The 17715-nt window shown below is 41.8% G+C and overlaps 1 protein-coding gene across 2 annotated transcripts in view; it reads right to left on the reverse strand.

The window, feature by feature from the left end:
* Positions 1–8543, reverse strand: part of Ric1 (RIC1 homolog, RAB6A GEF complex partner 1) — an 82248-nt gene extending 73705 nt beyond the window's left edge. The window contains exon 1 of one of the 2 annotated variants that reach the window (XM_059259142.1): positions 8244–8543. In XM_059259142.1, coding sequence (XP_059115125.1) covers positions 8244–8387 — 144 coding nt within the window. In that variant the 5' untranslated portion in view covers positions 8388–8543. The remainder of the gene's footprint in view (positions 1–8243) is intronic. The other variant, XM_059259150.1, reaches the window with a different exon arrangement.
* Between the last annotated feature and the right edge of the window lie 9172 nt (positions 8544–17715).

Consider the following 17715-nt stretch of genomic DNA (forward strand, 5'->3'; position numbering starts at 1 on the left):
AAATATGACAATGATTTTTCACCTTAACACTATAAATACCAAAGTGTAGTTTCCAAATATTTTCCAGTCACATAAGATTCTTATGACTTTGACCAACAATAATAAATTGTAATGATAGTCTAAAAGTAGAGTATTGATTAAATAAAAAGTGGGGTTTAGGTAACAACCTACACTATTAAAAATGGAAAAGCAAAACTACACAAAAATTCTTTTCCATGAAATGACTTCAGGTAATGGCAAAGGAATATAATTAGATTAACCCTCCTGTAGACAACAGGAAAAATCTAAGAAATAATATTTCAAAGCACCAAAAAGCAATCTAATATCTCAAAAATGAGATAGTAGGGGCTGGAGAGATGATTCAGCAGTTAAAAGCACTGGCTGTTCTTCCAGAGGTCTTGAGTTCAATTCCCAGCACCCACATGGTGGTTCACAACTGATGCCCTCTTCTGGCATGCAAGTGTACATGCAGATACAGCACTCACATAAAGTAAGTCTTTAAAAAATTTTTTTTTAAATGAGAGTGTATCTTTCCTTGAAAAGCAGGGTCTTGAACTTGTGATTGTCCTGCCTCAACCTCTTAAGTAGCCAGTATCACAGGTCTGTACTGTGTGCAATGCACCATGGCTAATATAAAATGAGATGGTTTTGCTGCCTAAAAAGCTTTAAATTTAGTTTTAAAAATAAGGCCTAAGTGCAAAACTTACAATACAAAGCAGAAGTTGAAAGAAGTGCAACTTCCTCCACAATACAGAAAACCCTATAGATTCCACAAGTACAAAAAAAGTTAAAATAAGCAAACAAATTCAGTAATAAGACATAAAATATATGCAAAAAACCATTGTTTCTATACACTAAAAACAAACTGAAAAAGAACTTAGGAAAGCAATTCTATTTATAAACAGCACTTAAAAATAAAAATAGTACATAAATTTAACCACATGACACAGAAAACTATAAGATACCGAATATGACACAAATGTCAAGATATCCCATGTTCATGGATAGTGAATTGATACTGTTTAAATGTATATATTACCAATGCAATCCTTACCAAAATTCAATAATATTTTTCATAGAAATTTACAAAACAATCTTAAAATTCATACAGAACTCAAAAGACCAAATAGCCAAAGCAATCAAAAGAAAAACAAAACTTCATTCACACTACCTGGTTTCAAAATATAGTATATAGCTACAGTAATCAAGATAGCATGGTACTTAGATAAAAACAAAGCACAGAGACCAATGGAACAAAAGAGAAGTCCTAGAGAGAAACCACGCACCCCACCCCCATACATGGTCACCTAATCCTTGACAAAGACTCCAAGACTGAACAAAAGGGAACCCAGCCTTTTCAACAAGTGGTGCTGGGAAAACTAGACATCCAAATGGAAAAGAATAAAACACTCATAATCAACTCAGGGTCAATTAGAGACTTAAACACAGGGTCAGAAACAATCAATTTCCAGATGAAAATGGAGAAAAACTTGGTAAAGAGTTTTGAATAGCACCAAAAGCAAAGAAACAGAGCAAAAATAAACGGTGGGACTCCATGAATCTAAAAAGCTCCCAACCAGCAAGGGAAACACTCAATAAAATGAAAACACAATCTGTGCGAAGGGAGAAAATACAAACCTAGCATAGATACAAGATACTTAAGCAATTCATAAAGCTAACAACAAAAAGAAAAACAATTTAAATCAGCAATGTACCTGAACTGACATTTTTTCAACATTAACAACAGCCAGTAAGCCAGCAGGTACTCGGCATTGCTAATTAGCAGGGAAATGCACATCAAAGCCATAAGAGAGTGCTCTGTACCTATGAGGATGGTTTTCATCAAGAAATGAAGTGATAAAATGTGGGTGGAGAGAAAGAAAAGAGAACTGCTCAAAACTGTTGATGGGACTGTAATTAGTGCAGCAATTGTGGAAAATGGTGTGGGGCATTCTTTACAATTTTTTTTTAAAGAACCACAAAGTTTAGTAATCCTATTTCTCTATTTGTCTGTCTGTCTGTCTGTCTACTTACCTACCTATCTGTGTGTGCACTTGTGCTTCTCCCTCCCCAAAATGGTATTATTCCAAATATGTACAAAAAAAGGATTTGAAATCAGTATTTTAAAAGTTATTTGCATGCCCATATTCACTACAGTCTTATTCAAAATCACCATAATGTGGAAACAACCGAAGTGATCATCAACAGATGGACTGATAAAGGAAATGTGCTTTATATACAATGGGTTATTATTCAGTCTTTAAAAAAAAAAAAAAAAAAAAAAAGGAAATCCTGACACTGAATATAACACGGATGAACTTTTAATGAAATAATGTTAAATAAAATAAGCCAAACCCAGGATGGCACATATTGCATAAGCTACTACATATGTAGACACTCAAGAAGTAAAACTCATAGGAACCAAAAGTAGAACAGAGATTGCCAGAAGTTGGGCGTGGAGGAAATGGGGTGTTTTGGGTCAAATACGAACACACAGTTATAAGACTAGTCAATTTTTATTATTTAATGCAGAGTTTGATAACTTCAGATAATATTAGTATATACTTGAAAATTGCTCAGAACAGATTTTTTTAATTTATTATTATTATACATGAGGGGTGTGTGTGTGTGTGTGTGTGTGTGTGTGTGTGTATTGTGTGTGGGGAATGTGTCACAATGTATGTGTAAAGTGAAGTTTTTATCTAATTATTCTTTATCAATAAAAAAATCGAGAGTCAGATATTGGGGTAAGAACCTGAATGATAAGAGAAGTGACAGAGAAGCCACCAGTGACCTCCTCTCTCTTCCATTCCTCAATCCAAAAGGGCTGAGATCCTCTCTCAGTCCTGCCTTATTACTTTCCTGTCTCCTATCTACCTTCAGTCCTTCAAGACCTCTATGGTTAATTTTGGTCAGCTAGTGGCTAGCTCTGCCTCTGCCTCAAAGCAAACTTTATTGTCAGAATGTAATCAAAGTACCACACAACAGTAGAGGTCAGAGGACAACTGCTCAAAAGATTTTTATGTGTATGCATATTTGTCTGCATGTATGTATATACACAAATAGGTTATCTTATGCCCATGGAGGCCAGAAGAGGGCATCAGATTCTCCAAAATTAGAGTTATACCAAGTCATCAGCTAGCATGTGAACTGAACCTGGGTCCTCTCCAAGAGCAGTAAGTGCTCTAAACCATCGAGTTATCTCTACAACTTGAAAGTAGATTTTAAGTGTTCTCATCACACATAAAGGAACTATGTGAGGTGGTAGATCCATCACTATACATGTATATAAAAACATTTGACCATACATCATAAGTATTACAGTTTTGTCATACATAGTTCAATAAAGCTAGAAGGAAAAAATCCAAAACAGTAGTTCATCAACAAATGACCACTTCCAGTTATAAACAATGACTCATGGAGAAAGGATTACAACAGAAGCTAAAAAGATAGGTAATATACTAATGATCAGAGATGAGGCAAGAGAGCATTCCAGGATAGGAGTGTCTCTGATATCAAACTAAGGAGTTTGAACTTTACTCTTTAACAAAAAGTTAAACCCTAGAAGACTTTCAGACATGTGAATTTAAACAGATGGTCTCTGGCAGCAGTAAATAGAATAGAGTTAAAACAGTGAAGTGGGAATGTTAGGAAAAAGGAGATAGAAATTACACAGCTTTCCTGAGGATGTGTAGCTAATCATATCCTTACAGCTTGGTTCTTGAGACATCTACCTCACTGTGTTTTCCATGTGCATATTAACAGGGACTTTTCACTATTAGCACACATCAACAAGAATGCAAGTTTCTGCTCAGAGTTCCTCAACTACATTATTTATATGACAGTGGTGATTTGCCAATTTCAGCTTTTTATTTGCAACTCACAGTGATAACTCAAAAGATTTTCATTCTCTGGGTGTGATGGTGAATTCCAGGTCAGCTAGTGACAGAGTGAGACCCTGTGTCCAAACAAACAAACAAACAAACAAACAACAACAAACGAGCTAACATACAGCATTGGGCAGAATGTTTTCTATATATCATAAGCTGCTTCATCACTTCGATGCTCTGCCTATTTATGCTATCCTTTACAATTAGTATTCAAAAATACGTCTGAAAGCAATTTAAATATTTGAAAACAGTACCCCGAAAATTGAGATGAGTATGTATCCAATTCAGAATGGAAGCATCCTAAATATTTCATGGTTAACATCCGTAGACTTTCATAGCTACAGCTCATGTCATTAGGCTTAGCTGAATGCGACTGTGTCTATACAGTTTTGTTTGATGGTGCTGGGTTTTTTGGTTGGTTTGGTTTGGTTTTTTTGGTTGGTTGGTTGGTTTGGTTTTGTGGGGATTTTTTGTTTGTTTGTTTTGAGACAAGGTCTCACTCTGTAGACCAGGCTGGCCTTGAACTCAGAGATCTCCTGCCTTTGCTTCCTGAGTGTAGGGATTAAAAGCATGCACCACCCTACCTGGCAATTCTGTGTATAAGGAGAAAGCATAACATGTGGGGGTTTGTTTGTTTTCAATTCCCTTGGGTGGACAGAAGACATGATGGGAATCTATTAAAGAAATACCCATAGCCCCTGATATACTACAAAATGCAGTTCATCTCACTATACTCATCAGTCACGAATCCTATCTCATTTTATAGAGCAGCTCCATCCTCCAAGCTGAATTCTTCAACAATACTCCTGATGGAAATATATCATCCCGTCAACACTACCTCTACCACTTCATCCTCACACATATACTAAATCTTTCTTTTTCTCTTCCCTTTTTCCTTCCTTCCAGCCCTTTCTTCCCTCCCTTTCCTTGACAAGGTCTTACTCTAGCCCAGACTGATCTAGAACTCACTAGGTAGCACAGGCTGGCCTCAAATTTATAGCAATATTCCTGTCTTGTCCTCCCAAATCTCAAGTGCTGGGATCACAGGAGTAAGCCACCAAGCCGAGGTGGCTTTCAAGCCATTTAGGGCTTGAAAAATATGGCTAATACTATTACAGACTTCAGTAGGTATTTATTTATTTACTGGGTGTACTTGTGGATGTGGAAATGCACATGCCTGGGCACAAGCAGGAGGCGAGAATGACCTGCAGTCCGCTCTCTCCTTTTGCTATGTGGGTCACCAGGGCTGGCAGCACTTTCCTGCATCTCAGCCATGTATTTAGACCTTTGCTGGCCCCTGGACTAGATTTAGAATTCTGAATTGGAATCACAAATGTCAAAAAAGCAAACCCCTACTAACACATCACAATGGAAACAAAGCAATAAACCCAATTTATTGATGAAATGTGCTATTTTAAAATCTTTATCAAAAAGTAAAATGAGTATCTATAGAAACGTTTGTTCATAAACAAGTCCAAGCAACACTAACATGTATCTTTCAAATTTGGCTAGAAAACTAGTCTAAGCAGATATGACTCTAAAACACTGGAATTCCAAACAGCAACTTAGTATATGAATGGGAAATATAAGAGGTCCATAAAGTTTACTAAAAGACCCATAAAATGTACTTAGTGCTAGAGATTTTAGTTTAATGCTCCCATAGTCTCACGAGTAACCAACATTTCACACACAGCAACTTTTTTGGACATTCAAACAACCAGTTGAGACTAAACACACATTTCTTCCACAATGCTAGTTTTCTCTTTTAAAACTGCATTTTTCCTCTGGAGGCCTACCTTACTGAGTCAACCAACACCCTCATTCATGTACTCAGTGAAGCCATTTTAAGTCCATTCATAGCCTCTCATTTACCTAGAGATGTTTTTGCTTTTAACATTTTGTAACCTAATCTTATTTTAACACACACGTTTTGTGAACTTTAGGAAGGAGAAAATTAAAATGAACATTTCACAGGATAAGAAGAGCTACACACATACATTCCAAGAGAAGACTTGGCAGGTGGAGCCTGGCTCTTGTTCCCCACTCACCTGGCCTTATAATCACAGACCTCAGAATCATCACATTTAAACCTGATTTTCTAAGTAACAAAGTTTGTGTTCACAGTTCCATGTAAAACTAGAGTGCCGTGCAGCCTCCCTAAGGTATTCAGGAAATTTATCTCACTCCATGCCTCTGAACCCTTATATTCCCCCAAATCTAAATTTGGAACATTTTTTATTTCCCTGTATGTGATGTACTGTTTTGTATGTATGCAAAATTCTAAGTTTTACAAACTAGAGATCAGTAGTAATCAATGTACTTCTGCGAACCACAGCTGTGTGTAGAACGGGGGTTTGAAGGAAAGGAGACATTTAAATTCCATAATACTGCACCTAACCCCAAATCCAAACAACAGATTTTATTAATATTCACAATGTCCCTAAGTCAACTGGGACACATTTTAATGTTCTTTTTGTGTGGGGAAATAAGGTAACTTACAGGCTTCTGGTCCATCATGCTAAACTTACATAAATCACATTTTTATCTTTAGAGGTTAAAAAAAGTAAACTGTTAGGTTTTACAATGTGTTACATTCAAATAAAACTACTAAATTTAGAAAACAATGTAAAATTCAAGTTCTAATAATGCTTTTCTACATAAACTATTAACTTTAAACAGTTAGACCTAAATAAAAGTTGTTCAACTGCCACATATGTTGAAAATGAATCTCATTTAGGTACCAACTACAGCGCATATGTTTAAAAATTCAATTAAGCACAGAATGGAGCATCATATTGCTGACGCTGTAATTGTTTAGTAGCCTGCTGTGTTCTGATACCTTTCTGAAAATTAGGTCAGCCAAAACTTAGTGACAAACAGTCTGATTTACAGCCTAACTATGCAATAGTAAAATAGAGGAGAAACCAAAATTACCTATATTCTAGTACCGGTTTTACCACAGCTGTGTGTGAGGACAATCAAGGGCATTATCGGCATTCCAGCAGTAACAAGCAGAAATCTAAAGGATTTAACCAAACCCAAACCAGTGTTTCATACATGTACCAAGAGCAAGGTCAACCAACCTTCAATCTCTTTCAACGAGAACACCACTCTGAAATCGATTAGTACTGTCTCTTTGAATGGGGAGGGGGCAATTTTGAACTCAGAATTCTGTCATTTTTACAGACAGATTTCCAGCAAGCGGCAACGTCCGAACAGGGGCTACGCCACTCACCACTTACTTTCCAAGTTATTTCTCCTATCAACTCGGAACTCCAGACACAAGGAGGAAAAAGCCAGGACTCAAAGCCAAGAACTCTGCCCCACGCTCTCTCCAAGCCTTATTATTTCCAGGTGCGGCGCAGACAGATGTGAATTCCTCGACTCTTTTCCCCCTCCCCTCCCCCCAGCAGCTCCCCGAGTCCAAGGGGAGCCAAGAAAAGGAGTAAGGGACTATAGAGTCCGCGATGTTTGGAGGAGACCGGCAGCTGAGTTACCAGGCCTCTACAACCGAACAGCTCTTGAAGTTTTAGTTACAACAGTCTGACACCGGGGAAGGACCAACAGGCTTTCCGGGACTCCAAAACAACGACCTTTAAAGGCAGTGGGGAGCCGGCCCGCCACAGCTGCCGGAGTGCTGGGGGACGTTCCAACAGATTGGCTCCTCGGCAAGGAGGGCAGAGAGAGAGGCAGGCAAGTCTGGACTCGGCCAGGGAGCTCCGGGCCCGGCGCGGGGCTGTGGGCGCCACGCGGGGGCTGGGGGCTGTGGAGACTGCCCGTGCGTGGAGCCCACCCGAGGGCGAGAGGGGCTGAAGGCCGGGGGGAGTCGCTCCGGGCGGGACCTGGGTCGCTCCGGGGGAGTCGGGACTGAGCCGGGGTCGCTCGGGAGTAGTCGCGACGGGTCCGGGATCGCTCGGGCAAAGTCGGGACGGGGCCGGGGTCGTTCGGAAGGAGTCGGGACCGGGACGGAGTCGCTCGCGGGGGAGTCGGGCCAGGGGTCGTCGTTCGGAGGGAGTCAGGACCCGGCCAGGGGGGTTCGGAGGAGGTCCGGTCGGGGCCGGGGTCGTTCGGGAAGAGTCGGGACGGGGCCGGGGTCATTCGGGGAGAATCGGGAAGGGGCCGGGGTCGTTCGGGAAGAGTCGGGACGGGGCCGGGGTCGTTCGGGGGAGGTCGGGACGGGGCCGGGGTCGTTCGGGGGAGGTCGGGACGGGGCCGGGGTCGTTCGGGGGAGGTCGGGACGGGGCCGGGGTCGTTCGGGAAGAGTCGGGACGGGGCCGGGGTCGTTCGGGGAGAGTCGGGATTAGATCCAGGCCTCTCCGGGGAAGTCGGGACGGGACGGCGGCGCCTACTTACTCGGCTGTACCAGATGCTGAGGCGGGCCGGGGCCAGCACGGCAAAGAACGCTCTCCGAGGGTCGGACTGGACGTGGAGCGGCGCCTCGGCCGGGCTCCGCGGCGCGCAGAGCAGCCTCTTGGGCCAGCCGCTCAGGAAATACATGGTCCGCGCGCGGCCCCGACAGCACCCCCGGCGGCCCCGGCCGCGTCTGTCACGCTCGGCGGCCCCGGGCCGGGTGCCCACCTCCCACACCGCCACCGGCCGAGTCGGCGGCGGCGACAGCGGCAACTCGGGGCATCTGCCCGGGGGCCGGGCCGGGCCGGGCCGACGCGATGCTTCGCGACGCAGTCTCGGGCGCTGACGGGCCGCGGGTGGGGGAGGCGGGAGGCCAGTGGGCCCGCGGCGGGAGGAGCCGAGGCCGGCCCGCCCCGCTCGCCGCTCGCGTCAGCACGCCGCACGGCGCGGGCGGGGAGGCTCCTGAGGCTCCGCCCGGTGCTCTCCGGCCGCCGCGCGTCAGCACGCCGCGGGTCGCCGGGCTGGACGCCGGCTGTTCGGTTTCGGTGCGTCTTGCTGACGACCGAGAGCGTGAGGCTGGGGACCGGGAAGAGGCGACAGAGCCCACAGTCAGTGACAATCCCGACGGCCCGGCCCACTTGGACGTCCCCTCGATTGGCACGAGCTCCGGGGCCGGGGGCGGGGGGGGGGGCGGGGGGAGGCGGAGCGAGCGTCACGTGACACCCAGGCTGCGCTTGGCCCTGGGTCTCTGCGACTCCAAGGCTGGAGGGGGTCTGTGCCGAGAGAGAGAACTTTTGTGTGCCGTGGTTTCAAGTGAGTGCTCGCTCGGGGGATGTCCTTGCCCTTACGGAGCTTGCATTCTAGGCAGGATCGTAATTCACTCACTAAACTGCCTAGCCAAAAAATGCCTCACCCCTGTCTTCGGGTCTCCAGGCGTTCTAAATCTAGTACAGTATATATTTCTAATTTAGTTTGCATCCCTCTGCCCCTCTACCAGCTATAGCGCTAGACGAAGCCCAGATGGTGTCTTTTGCAACCCCCCCCCCCCCCAGTAAACTATGTTCTGGAAAAGAAATGGACTTAATTTTCTGAGTTGGACCAGACTAGAGATAACTGTATCGGGGTAGTCAACTTTTGGCAGTGTTTAACTTGGGTACCTGGAGCCTTAAAAATAGCTACAGCTTTTAGCAGATTGACCTGATAACCCCTTGAGGGCATGAAGGAAAAGATAGGAAGTGGACTTAGGGGGAAGCGGGCTGAATAAAGAGTACTTCTCTTTTCATGTTCACCTTTCATCTTTCCGAGTTACTTTTCTCAAACATGTGGTAACCAAGGTTTAAAAGTAGCAGGGTCAACAGCAAACAGGAAAAACAAAGTAACAATCTGGATTTTTATAACACACAATGTAACTTTCCGTAATTGATCTAACGCTTGCTGCTTTTCATAGAAGTTGACCAAAGAAATGCCTGGCTGCTCACCAGCCTTTTGTGCCGGTTGGCGTCGCCTTCCTGGTGTGTTCCACCCCCAACACAGCATACCTGGAGTGTCTTAAGCATAGCAAACCTGGAAAATATTTTTCAGATGAAAGTGTGGGTGAAACCTTGATCTACTGGAGTTACACCGTTGAACAAATAAGTCCAGAGAGATCTGCCTTGCAAAATTGTAGAACTTCATTGTCTAGTACTTTTTAGACAGTTGAACACGTGGCAGATAGAAAATAAAAATGTGTAGCAGTTCCACTCAGAATATTTGCTCCACCTCTGCTTCAGACTGTCTTCATGGGCCTCACCTATGTGGCTGTCTTCCTGCATAGGTGATTTTTAAGTAATTTTTAATTGTTCTTAGTTTTGACCTTACTTGCCAGCTTCAGGATTGGAGTTCTCTGCTGTGATCTTTTGTAGCAACTAAGGTTTACAAAATAATTTGAAGGGGATGATTTGATTTCATTCCACAGAAAAGCTCCAAAGCACATCATGTTGCTGTATCATGCTATTCTTTTCTTAAGGGGACATAGCACCAAAGTTGTGGATGTGCCTAAAGTCACATGGACTGGGAATTGCTCTTCCTTCCAAGGACCCAGTGGTCTTTAGACCAGGTTGAGGTGAATTGTGATAATGGCCTGAATATGGACAGAAAGAGACCTTCTGGGCCTTTCTCCCTTGGGAGTGATAGGGTAAAATATCTTACTCTAAAACTCCGTAAGTGTTACTCATTGTGACAGAAGTAACTTTCAAATCATGTTTTAACATTGTAAAACATAGTAACAATTCTAGTGTTCAAGTCTTCTGTTCCTATTTCCTTCTATGGTCACCACTCTAGTCAAACTATCTGGACTACCTTGAGCCACAAGTAAACCGATAAAAGTTAACGGGTTCATATTTGATTCTATCAAATTTAACAAATTTTGTATTATGAGGGTGGTACTTTTGATAAGGGTGTATGGAAATAAGTACATTTGTAAACTGTTGGAGGATAATTTGGAACAATGTCTATAAAGACCAGTGGCATTGTATGGTGTGTGTATAGAGAAAGAAAGACACCCAGACCCTATTTTCTTTCCTATAATTATTTTCTAAGGAAACTGAGTTTTAGCCTTCAAATATACCCCATAAGGCAGGCATGATGGATGCCTATAGTGTTGGCTATTCTTGGTTGTCAGCTTGACTACATCTGGAATTAACTAAAAACAACTACAAAAAATTAACTAAAAAATTAACTACATCTGGAATTAACTAAAAAACTAAAAACCTAAAACATGTGAGGGATTTTTTTCTTGATTAAATCACTTGAAGTAGGAAGATCCACTTCTGGTCTGCATCTGAGGTATGGAGAGCCATCTTTAATGTAGGCCACACCTTCTGCTGGCAGCCTATGTAAAGGATATGGAAGAAGGAAGCTCTTGCACTTTGCTTGTTTTTGCTCCAGCTGGCAAGTCCATTCCTTCACTGGCATTAGAGCTTCTTCTTTGGGACTCTGGTGTATACTGAAGACCAGCTGAGACATATAGCCGTGTGTACTGAACAACTACTGGGTTTTTAGACCTTCCATTGGTAGACAGCCGTTGTTGGACTAGCTGGACCACAGCCTGTAAGCCATTCTAATAAATCCCCGATGGATGGATGGATGGATAGATAGATTGATTCATTCTATAAATTCTGTTCCTCCAGAGAACCCTGACTAATACACCTATAATCCCAGCACTTGAGAGATGGAGACAAGAATTATGAGTTCCAAGCCAGCCTGACCTACATAAAGCCCTACCTTAAGTAAATTACACACACACACACTTAAATAGAATTGTCTATACTTATGATGTAATATTTTGTAAAATACGTTAGAGAATATCTGTTATAAAAGTGTGTTAACCATGTATTATGAAGTAATGAAATTATTACACAAACTATTCCATGTTTATGAAGAAACACATTTAACAGAAAGAAAAGAAAAAAGTACCAAAGTGTTGATGTTTAAAAAGCCCTTTAAATATGGGTATTTAATATGTTTTCTTTGGGCTTTTTGTGGTACTTTCTAAATTATGTTCAAGGAATTCGTGTTACTTTTGTAACAAGACTGTTTATGAAACAGTAACCTTGTCAATGGTTGAAATGTCCCAGTTGTCCTGCTTCAAGTAGGGCTGTGCACCACTTGCAAATCAAAGACAGTAATACAGTAATGTGGAGTTTCAGGCATGGTATTGAGAGAAGGATTAGGAAAAAATAGTCACCAGTCTAAAAGTAGGCTGTGTGTATTTGCATACAGTTACAGGCTTCTGAGACAACACCACAGCTGGATTTCGGTTCTGAACATGCCATTTCTAATGTCTGGGGACCCCTCTAAGAGCCTATGATGAGAACCACTGATGAGGAAGTTTCAGTTTGTGTCTCCATTATGCTTTCAACATCTGCTTTATTACACTTGTATCCTGTGCGTTTGCTTCTGGGATGACTCCTGATTATTTGTACTTTCTGCAAACTGATAATGAATAACTGAGCTGTGTTTTGCTTTAAAATAATATAGAAGTAGTCAGGGTACATGAAAAGATATATAATATATATTAAACAGGATTGGTTGATAAACTTGCAAGCTGCATGATGAACTAATTCTTGGGAATTCATTGTTATTCCCCCACTTTATCTTTCAAAATTTGCCAGAGATTTAATTGAAAATATTACAGCATAGCAGAAAGATTCAGACTCAACCTGGAGCTTTGAAATTAGTTCCAGCCGCAGGACTTTTCTGGTTAGACTGCTGAAGGCCAAAAGCTTCCCTGTTTACTGCTCTAGTTGGCAGTGTGACCCTGGGAGAGCAGGGCCTAAAAGTGAGGTGGACTAAAATCTCATGCAATAGCCAACTTTATTTAGAATATAAGGCAATTTATACTCAGAGTTAGGAAGATTCACATGAGTACTCAATCACACAAACCACACATGGCAAGCACATGTTTCTCCATGAGGCACATGGATAACAACAGCTGAAGTCAACTCACTCTTATCCACTACACCAGGGGGGAGCACAAAAACACATTCCAAGAACAGTTCTGTGGTGAAGAACCTGAGGGCAGAAGACTCTTGTCTTACGTTCTTGGAGTTTTCTCACAAGCACTCAGAATTCTCACATGACTCCATTCTTGGACTGTGTTTTATTTTTTTAATAGCGTATCAAGAGTGGTTTGGATTTGAGATGTTGTAGATCAATCTAATTGTCATTTGATGCATGAGTATCCTATAAGCAAGCACATTATAATATTAGAACAGTGAAAGCATTGTGTTTAATATTCTGCCAAGAACAGAGATCCAAACTTTGTCCAGTACTATTAGTTACTATCATTATATTGATCAGAAAAATCTAGAGAATAGCTTGAAAAGAGACCCATATAATTAGTAGTTCTAGTATCTTGTAGATCATAAGCCCAACATTTACCTGTAATAGGACTGATTACAAATGTTATGTCCTATGCAAATGGGAGATTATTTAAATCCCAAGGGAAAATTTAATGCAGTCCCTTCATCAGATGGATGAATAAATCTATTATGGTCCCAAGGTCCATTCATAAACAGAGTCTTTAATTAAAATAACTTCTCCCTTGGTGCACAGGGCCTTAACTTGACTTCTGACGGAAGATGTGGTCAATACCTCCTTCTGCTAGAGGTTTGCTATCTTTCTGGTGACTCCCACTGTCTCCTCATCCTCCGCTATTGTCATTGATGTCCTGAACCCAGAGGAGTAGAGGAGAAATCCATAATATTTCAGTAGGCTCCATCTGCAATGACAGACACATACCCCTTCCCAATTTTCTTCTGGAGAAGTAAAAATAGGGCAGATTAATGCATCAGTTTGTTTATTTCCTTCTGCAATAAAGCCAGGAAGGTTAGGGTGTGCACAATATGAGTCTATTTCCATTGCTGGAAACAATCCTACAACATAAGCAGAATCTGAAATGATATTTAAGGATTCATGAATTAATTGTAATAGATTCATCAAAACAGCCAGTTCCACCTGTTGGGTTGAAGAAAATAAAAGTATGAATAGATTCATGAATATCTGGACCATGAATCCCTCCTGTACCATTAGATGAGCCATAAATAAAATAAGTATTTGCCTGTGGCATGGGGGAAGGTTGGGCAATTTTAGTGATCACCAATTCAGTTCATAAGAGGAGATCTGGTAGTTTGCCAGCTGGATAATGATTTTGTATCCTTCATAGTAATTTGCAAATGAAATTTGAAAATCCATGGAGTTTTGTAATGCTCTTAAAAATTGATTGTTAGTTAGGGATAATACCATACAACAAGGATCAAACCCATGTAATTGCTGACATCAGGTCCTTCCCTGACTTACTAATTGAGAAAGAAGAGTAAGGTAAATATTAGGATATTATGACCCTTATGGTGTAAATAGATCCATTCCAAAGGTCTATCCTTTTGTACTATAATACCTGTGGGAGACAATTTAGTGGGAAAATAAGTTTAAAGGCAGTGAAGGATCCACTTGATACACAAATGCTTCTTTTAGTCTGAATTCAAATGGCTGTACTTTTCTTGCCTCTCAAGATAATATGCAAAGACTGTCTAACACCATCTTTCTTTCTAGAGTTTTGAGGTTAGTGCATATAAACACTTGGATTTTGCTGAAATTGCACCTGATGAGACCAGGGAGAATTTGCTAAATGAATTTCATTTCCCTAGCTTGCCTCGGTTGTAAAGTTAGCTTTTTCACAGGCTCTCCTAAGTCCTCATAAAAAAGTGGAGAGAATTCAGTTTTAGATTGATTATCAAATTCCTCATCCCATGCTTCAGGATCATTTTCATGCAATGGAGGACACATATTTAAAGGAGGCTTCAGTAAGGGAGCTGAGGAACTGTCATAGCTTAGGTGGCGCCATTATTACTTTTGATTTTGGGAAAACCTCTTTCTTTGGTTCTTTTGCCAGTTTTAGGTTTGATCATCCAGGATATAGTCATTCAAAGAATTAGCCATCTCTTCCTCATGATTTATATCCTTCTTGACCCTCTTAAGTATCTTATAACAGTTCAAATCAATGCCCAGGTGATCCAGAATTGAACAGGGATCATTCATCCCCCCTTGTTATTGCTGCCTCTTCAATATCCTTTCGGACTGTGGCCCGTGCTTCTTCATCAAAAGTTCCTTCTTCTGGAAACCAAGGATTCTTCTTGTGCTCCTCCTTTCTTTAAAAATGATTCACAAGCATCATTTAGCTTAAGGTAAAGCCTTCCCTGGTTTCTGTCCCATTATCCTCACCTCCTTTGGTGAGGGTTCCTACATTCTTATCTCATAGCTGACTTCAGGTCCTTGTTTCAGGGGAGCTGCTTGTTTACCACTCTAGGAGGTGGGATATGGGCAGCACCAGGAGCACAACTGTCCTCCTGCTACAGTTTATCAGGGCTAGGGATAGCCCTCACCTGGTCTATCTCAATCTGCTTCATTAGATACACAGTACAGTCTTGCCATCTCATAAAGCTTCTTGCTGGGCACAATGGTGATTTCCTCACATCCTCGATTGTTCAGGAGGAAATCATGCCCAGGTAGGTGTGTGTCATGTTGCTCAGTGATCACCTGGGCTCCTCCAGGATGCAAATGTAGGGAATATTAGCAGATTTGTGGTAAAAGTGAAAATGTCAATATGAAACAATGTACATGTAACTGGTATGCTACTAATAAATCTATCTTGTCCACATTTCTCACAAATCACAGTTAAATATTACTTGGAATCACTAGTGTACCATAAAGGCACAATTATTACTAATAAGCCTTTACAAGTGCAAGTGAGATTTCTGGGATGGGACATCAGCACAAAGTAGAAAACAAGGAAAGAAGTTATTGTTTATCCTAGCCAAGTGAAGGGGAGAGTTACTACTCCCCCTCCCCCACACTTTTGGTCATTTGTAATTTTGTGACAGAGTCTTGCTATGTAGCCTGGGCTATTTTCAAACTCACTGTATTCCTGCCTCCAGCTCCCAAGGACTACAGGATTCAGCTACCATACCCTGCTTGGTCTTTTTAGGAAAGAAAAACTAGCTGGTAACATATTTAATTTAGTCATCAACAACAATTATTCTGTTTGCCCATGTCTCAACCAGTTCTCCAAGTCTAGCAAAATGCCGGACTTGAATATTATGTGTATCCTTTATTTAAAAGAGGAAGGACATGTTGTTAACCCTCCTCTTAGTCACTGTTCTGTTGCCGTGAGAGACACCATGACCAAGGCAACTTATAAAAGAAAGCATTTAATTGGGGGCTTGCTTACAGTTTCAGAGGGTGAGTCCATGATCATCATGGTGAGGAGCACGGCAGCAGGCAGACAGCAGACGTGGTGCTGGTTGCCTGGTACTTACATGTTGAGACCACAATCATAAGGCAGAGAGAGAGCAAACTGGAATGTTGTGAGCTTTTGAAACCTCAAAGCCCACCCCCAGTGGCACACCTCTTCCAACAAGGCCACACCTAATCCTTCTCAAATAGTCTGACCAACTGGGGACCAAGCATATGAGCCTATGGGGCCATTCTTATTCAAACCACCACATCCCCATAACAGGAAAGTTCACCATGATTTTATCAGACACCTCTCTCAGTCGCCTCTCTCTCTTTTTTTTTTTTTTTTGGTTTTTTGAGACAGTGTTTCTCTGTGTAGCTTTGCGCCTTTCCTGGGACTCACTTGGTAGCCCAGGCTGGCCTCGAACTCACAGAGATCCGCCTGACTCTGCCTCCCGAGTGCTGGGATTAAAGGCGTGCGCCACCACCGCCCGGCTCCTCTCTGCCTCTTTATTCAGCCAAAATTTTGTATCTGTTGTGTTATCCCTGTATCACGTAGGGTAAATATAATATTTTCTTGTAACAAGCCATTCTGTAATGTTATGGGTCCTGCTCTTGTCAGTTATTTTTATGTTTTCTAGGAATGAAATGAGAGGAAATAGGCCTTTGAGAATTACAGACATTCTTGTCTCAGGTGTGCTTAATTTGGGGACTAGGGTGGTAGGCTTTTATGGTCTCCAAAGCCTCCATGAGTCAGTGACTCAGAGTCTGTTTTGAGAACTCAAAGATTGAATTTCACAGGGTAAATTTTCAAAGGGGGAGTTACTATAGAGAGAAAGCTTAAGAAGGAGAATTATTGCAGCGAGGACATGTGCAGAGCTCCTGTGTGGAGGAAGGAGTCCCAAGAGAAGGTTAGCTGCTAAGAGGCTTTGTCTAGAGGTTAATATGGCTTCTCGTGGAGGAAGTAAATTGGCTTTCAAAATGACTGGACTGAGATGGGGGAGGTAAGCTAGTTAGCCAGGTTATCTAATCATAGATCCCCACTAGGTGTCTATGTGCCTCTCTATCCCAGTAACTGGACTGGGGTTCTTGTGAATACCTCCAAGGACCAATGAAGTATCTGATTGTGCAGAGTTTCCAGGCAGCTCATTAGGTTGCTGTACTAAAGAAGAAAGACAAACAAAAATCCACAGACCCAAAGCAGTGTGTATGGCCAGTACATACATGTCTGGCTTTTGAACGGGACAGAACTGTCAACAGAACTCTGGCCGTAGCAGAATGGCTTGTGTGCAAGGCCTCTTTCCCGTAACTACCTAGCAACTTTCTTTCTCTTATTGTTATCACTAGGTTTAATATGATTATTCAGGGATTATAAATCCCAAGAAGTATAATTCTAGAAATATACAGTTCTCATGAAAAAAATTAAAATAGACCAACTCATAATATTAATTGTATGTCATGTTTTAATAACATCCAAGATGTTGTAAAGTGACCACTGTTTTCTTTTATCATTACCACTTTTAGTTACTTACAGTTTTATTGTAAATAAACTAAAAAAATACTTAAGAGGATGGACATAGTGCTACATACCTGTAATTCAGCACTTTAGAGGCTTGGGCAAGAGGATTAGAAATTCCAGGCCAGCCTCTGCTATGTAGCAAGATCCTGTCTCCAAAATAATAATGATAGTAATAAATACATTTAC

This window comes from Peromyscus eremicus, chromosome 1, assembly GCF_949786415.1.
Source record: "Peromyscus eremicus chromosome 1, PerEre_H2_v1, whole genome shotgun sequence".
Lineage (NCBI taxonomy): Eukaryota > Metazoa > Chordata > Mammalia > Rodentia > Cricetidae > Peromyscus > Peromyscus eremicus.